Raw genomic sequence first — 6,422 nt, 5'->3', positions numbered from 1 at the left:
AATATAAAACAAGCTCAAAGTAAAATTGGAGCATTAATTTCTGAAACTGAAAAATTAATTCAACCGTTTGTATCTGAGTTTGAACGAATTGATAAAGAAATTTCTGAATCTGAAGATGTAACATCGTCTGTAAAGAAATTCATCAAGAGAACAAAATTTAGAAAAGAAGAGGTTGATAAATTAAATGAAGGGAAAGTTGATGACGTATTTTTTCAAATTATTACACACATTATTTGTGTGGAGGAGGAATGTGTTTATCTTCTTTCAACAGGAGGACATGATTCTTGCCGAGACGTAATGTCATCCATAAGAATTCTTCATTCAACAGCGATGAAACGGTTACAAAAATGGGTTGAAGACGAATGCAATCTAATGAAAGAAAGAAAAGAACAAATAAGCGTTCTACTAATTCCCATAGAATCAATAGAAGCCATTGGAGAAAATTATAAAAACAAAAAGAAATGGACATATAATGAAAATGAAAAGGAAGATAATTTGTGTGTTGATGATTCAAAATTAAGTGAAGAACAAAAATGGTTTTATTTAAGCATGCTGTATCTTCTTCACTGGGAAGAAAGTCGTGAATGGGCTTTAAGACAGATTTTAGGAGTTATATCGTTGTTCTTCTATCAAAGCATGGAAAAAAGCTTGAAAGAAAGAGTGAGGAGGGGAAGCGAGTGGAGAGAAGGGGATGAATTAGACAGCGTTAGAATCAGTGGAAAAGATGGAGTGACACAAAGAGACAATGAAAGCAGTGATAAAGAGTTTGAAGCTGAAAAAGGCAGCAAAGACAAAAGAGCAGCAAAGAAAGAAGTGAAGAACAATTTTGGTTTGACAGCTGAGGAAGAAGCCATTATGATTGACGATCCCTTACAGGCAGCCAACTCGATGTTTGAAGCATTAATATCTTCATTGGAGCAATCAAGGACAATGCTGATGATTTACACAGGCCACATCAAAATTACTATTTCTCATTCAGAAAGTTCAAATTTTCAATCATCAAGCACCGTTAATAAATTAAATATTTCAAGTGCCTTTCCAAATATTTCTCCTTCTATTTCATCATCAACATCTTCTTCTTCTTCTACTTCAACTTCTACATCTTCCATTTCAAAGAGCTTCTCAGAAGAAACGGACAAACTGTCTATACACCTTCCTCTTCTCACAACATGTCCGATCTCAAACTGTCTCTTGACTATTGTAGAGCCTGCTGTCCACATCATCCAGGCAAGAATGTCTGTGCTTCTGGCTGCTGTGTCTGGCTCATTGAGTGTCGGAGAATCCGTTCCGCTTCCGTTTCTGCTCTCAAACTCTTCGCCGCTTTCTTCAGCGTCTCCGTCTTCATCGTCGAATCTCGCTGCCCATTCGCCTGTCTCTTTGTCTTCTGTCACTGGACTCACTTCATCTGTTCTGCTTCTTCTACAACTTGCCAGCAACATCCATTTCTTCACTCAAAAATTGCACAAAATGATTTTTGGTGAGGCGCAACAACAAAACAGCGTGGAAAGCAAATCTGAAAATGGAGCGAGCGAAAAGACGAAGAATCGCATGATGCAAGATGTCATCCTCGAAGGAAAAGGAGAATTTGAAGAAGGTGAAGAAAATGTTGGATTGGCTGATAAGTTGAAAGAATGGTACTTTGCAGAGATTCCTGTATCGCTGTTTGTTCATTCATCATCATCATCACCTTCTTCTTCTTCTTCTTCTTCTTCTTCTTCTTCTACCTCAGTTTCAAATTCAACTTCAATAAATTCATCTTCTGTTTCTAATTCTTCTTCTTCTTCTGTTAACTCTTATCAGCAAATGATGTCTACAGAAGCGAATGAATCTCAAATGATAACTGATTTGTGCTTCAATTCGGCAACATTTCACAAACACTTCAACGAAATCGTCGCAGCCAACGCTGATAAATATACTTCAGATGTGATTGTTCCATTGTCTGTGTTTTGTCCCTCTTCGTTTGCATTCATCGGCAACTTGGCGCATCAGCGATATTCGATGACAGCTTCAGCCACTTCATCTTCTTCTGCCATCAACCACATCGACATGCAAGAAAACGAGTCTGAAAACGAGAATCTTGTTGGCTCTGCGTCAGATGGATCAGATCTGCCTGAGCCGTTGGATGCTTCGGGTGTTGCTAATCATTCACAAAATGAGCATTCTTCTAATGTTATTTCAGAAGGAAGCAGAGAAAATGCAGAAGCGAAAAAGAAAGCAAGCCGTAAAAGCGCAGCTGCTTCTGTTGTTCCGCCTCGTTATTTGTCAGCGCTTCCGAGCATATTCAATGAGCTGAGGGCAGAAGTGGAGGAGTCCATGTTATTATTTTTCTCCTCTCTGTCGACACTCGGTGACACCCTTTCTTCTGCACTGCCTGCGCCTACTGCAATGTCAGCACAAGCATCTCAATCAAACTCGTCTTCGGCTGCTTCGTCTGCCTCGTCCTCTGCTTCTGAGGCGTCGACGTATCTGGCATCGACACTGAAGCTGCTGCGGCTGATATTCAGGATCATCGGGAATGTGTGCAGCAGAGACAGAGAAATCAGAGAGAGCAGTGTGGTGAAGACTGATATTAAAGGTTTGTTCATAACATGTTTATTTTTTGAATGGAAATTTTTGTTATTTTTGATTTATTTGAAGGTGTCGTAATAACAGATTATGACAGTGATGCTGATGTTGTTGAAGAGCTGGAGTCCAAATTGGTTTGTGATTCACACAGCTTGATATAAAACATCACATCTTTAAATAATGTTAAATATTGTTAATGTTTATTTGTTTAAAAATCCAACTGAAATGATACAATAGGATGATGTTATGCTTTCTATGATATTAATGCCTTGTCGTTTGTTGTGCTTCAACTTTGCTTCTCGTTTTTCATCCACCAACCAATCAGCACTCTTCCTCATCAATTCTATTTCATTAATTCTGGTTTGATTTTTGTGTTTTATACATTGAATTTGTTATTCAATTTTGATGATAATCATCTTTTTGTTTCACAGAACACGCTATCATCACTTACCCCAGTCAAGTCAATTACAAATGACAATAAGGAAGAAGTCACTCAAAAGCCCTCGCCTATCAGAGAATCGATACGATTGTCTCTTTCTGCTGATCTTGCTGTGCAGACAGACTCTCTCTCAACATTGGAAGCTGGAAATGTGCTGCAGGATGCTCATCTTTGGAGTCTTTATAGCAAAAGTGTGAATTGGTACAGCAAAAACAGACAGAAAATTGAAGAAGAGATCAAAAAAGCAGAAGGAAACAGTGTTTTTAGTCAAACGGAGCAGGAAAGCGCGTCCAATGAGCTCAAATGGAATGTGAATGGGATGGAGAATATTCTGTCAGTGAGTGGCTGTTCAGCGTCTGAGGTGACTCTTGGGCTGAGCAGGTTCTGTTCGAGTGTGATGAGCTCGAGTGGCTTAGAGACAAAGCTGATTGAGCAGATTGCCGACGGCGACGTCAGACGCGTGGTGTTGAGGAAGTGCATGAAGATCGTCGAAAGCTCGTACATGAAAATGTACCATTTCGTTTGCTGCCCTGAAATGCCTTACTTGAACTTCGTTCCTGATATGAAAAGCAGAATTATGAGCCCAAGTGAAATCATAGAGCTTCTCGAATACACAGCAAAATGAAAAATCTTAGACTACATCTGAATAAGTTTTAACAAAACATTTTCCTTCATTTGTCGTTGGGGAGATTTACAAAGAGTTTTGCATCCTTTTGGAAAAGTTGATGTATATTTTTTAAGTTATAATTTCTTTTTAATATTTTTTTTATAATGTTATTTACAAACTTGTAACAAATTCTAAACTAATGAACGCATGAAGAAAGTTGAATAGTGTTTCTGTCATGGTAATTGTTCTAATGTGCATAATAATATGATGCAAATTGGTAACTAATTAGTCAAAAGTTTGAATTGAATATTCATGTTTTACTCAATTTTTCCTTTTTGTTTATAATATATTGAAAATACATAATTTGAACATGTTCCCATAACAAGGGGGCATAGCGCAGCCGGTAGCGCGTAAGTCTCATAATCGCTGGGAAAGCTTAAGGTCGGGAGTTCGAGCCTCCCTGCCCCCAAATTTTTGTTTTTTATTATTTTTTTCAAAGGTTTTGATAAAGTTATATTTTTTATATGATTACTTGAATTTTTCATTTTTCAACAAAGGAATAATAAAAATGATTAAATACTGATCTCAAAATGAAATTTTTGTCGAAAAATGTGATTGTCAAAATTAATTTTTTAAATTTTTAGTTTTCGTTTGAACTTATTCTTTCAAACACAACTTGAAACAATGCATTATTAACTGCCAATTATTATAAATAAAACTCTCAATAACATAATTTTAATGTTTAAATTCAAATATAAGAAGAACAAATGAAATTAATTATATTTCTTTCAATTTTATTTGATTTTATTTTATTATTATTATTATTATTATTATTATTATTATTATTATTATTATTATTATTATTATTATTATTATTATTATTATTATTAATTAATTATTTATTTATTTATTTATTTATTTTTCTTTTCTTTATTTTTTTTAACGAATTTTTTTTTTATGTTGACTGCAGATATCGCACAAAATACCGGACATCGCACAAAATAATGGACAAGATCGTTTTCACAATAACTGCAAGAGGAATAATTCTGACAATTTTCCTCAAAATGTATCTCATCAATACAAACTCATGTGATATACAAGACTTTCAAAATAGCCTTTTTTGTGCTCAGAAAAAATAAATATTGAAATTTCGGAGAAACTCAAAATCCTATTTCTCCGAGATTTTAAAAATAATTTTTTTCTGAGCACAAATGAAGCTATTTTGAAAGTTTTTGAATATCAATTGAGTTTGCACTGATGTGATGTATTTTGAGGAAAAGTGTCAGAATTTTTCCTCTTATGATTATTGTGAAATCGATCTTGTCCGGTATTTTGTGCGATGTCCGGTATTTTGTGCGATATCTGTATTTAAATAAATTTGTTTCAATTATCTCTTTTGGTTAATTCCGAAATTCAGTTTGTTCAAAGCAAGTATCAAATTGATATGGGGAAATTTTTTAGCATTAAAGAAATGAACAAAGATTTGTTCCAAAAATTTTCTGCAATTATATAATAATAAATATTGCATTATCAAACACTCTTTAGTTAAAACATTTTTTGTATTTGAAAAAAATAAAGGAATATTTAAAGTGGAACAGAATTACACAGCAAAAACAAAAACCTGACAAATTTTTATTGAAAAGTTCCATTTGGGTGATTCTTTTTGAAAAGTCACAAATGTTTAATTTTCAAATAAATCAAAAATTTCATATTTTGCTCAAATTTCTGTTTCAGCTCACAAATCTCCTCAAGAATGTTTGAAATAGCATTTTCAAGAAATAGATTCCATGTTTGTGAAGTTTGGTTGATGATAACAAAAAAAGAGCAAAAAATGAAATTTAAGATTTATTTGAATATTTAACATTTGTGACTTTACAAAAAGAATTACCCAGGTTGTTGAAAAAGAATGGAACAAATCGTTGTTTTTTTCATTAATACAAGAATTTTACCCCAGATACTCAATTTGTTAATGGGACTGTGCAAACAAATCTGCATGTTAGCAATATCTCATACGCATTCCAACTCAACTTAGAGGAGAATGTGAGACTGTCGAAAATGACGAATGTGAATTAATTCATTGAACTTAACTCCGAAGAAGGTTCAAGAAACAACAATTTTTTTTTGAGGCAGTCCACATATGAAAGATGCGGCAGGTTGGAAAAAAGTTATGAATCAACAAAGAATGTTCAAATAAAATATTATTCACAATATTCTTTAAAAAATGTGTGTATTAAATGGAACAACCATCATGTGACATTCATGCAGAGCATATTGAACATTGGTTAAAGAGGGCTGCATGCATGATATTGTTGTTCATGATTGAGATGATGAGGATTCTATTTCATGGGGGCGCACTCATGCTATTGAAGGAATGTGCAATCATTTCAGAGAGTTACTGTCTGTTTCTGGTTTGCGAGTATCATAAATTCAAGACTGCTTGTACTCATTCGTCAAAAAAAAAGACGATTATTTAATGACTTCTACTGAATTTGAAAAGTTTATTAATAAATTGTATTTGATGAATACAATGACGATGAAGATTCTAAAAACAATAATAATTTCCTCGACATTGACAGTATCATTGAAAACAACTCTGAAAAAGAATCTCTCATTAGTTTTTATGAATTTGGAATAAAGGGCTATGCATCAGACTCAGAATATCTGAATAATTTATCAAAAAATATTTTTTTTTGTTTGATCCTGAAATTTTTAGAATTTTGTTATCAACCATTTCCGTGCGCATTCAGCTCGTTTGAATAGCATGCATATTGTTCATTTTTAATAAACAGAAATGATGTGCAATAAGACAGA

General features: G+C 33.8%; 1 protein-coding gene across 1 annotated transcript; it reads left to right on the top strand.

Moving 5' to 3' along the window:
• Positions 1-549: 549 nt before the first annotated feature.
• MONOS_1635 (uncharacterized protein) lies at positions 550-3,629 on the top strand (the record flags this gene model as incomplete). Its single annotated transcript, XM_067869264.1, has 4 exons — positions 550-2,575; positions 2,638-2,699; positions 2,803-2,925; positions 2,997-3,629. 4 exons carry the CDS (start codon positions 550-552, stop codon positions 3,627-3,629), a joined length of 2,844 nt encoding a protein of 947 aa, XP_067735994.1.
• Positions 3,630-6,422: the final 2,793 nt, after the last annotated feature.

The sequence above is a fragment of the Monocercomonoides exilis genome, assembly GCF_001643675.1.
Source record: "Monocercomonoides exilis strain PA203 chromosome Unknown scaffold2-2631571, whole genome shotgun sequence".
Classification (NCBI taxonomy): domain Eukaryota; phylum Preaxostyla; order Oxymonadida; family Polymastigidae; genus Monocercomonoides; species Monocercomonoides exilis.
This window is presented reverse-complemented; position numbering and strand designations above follow the sequence as displayed.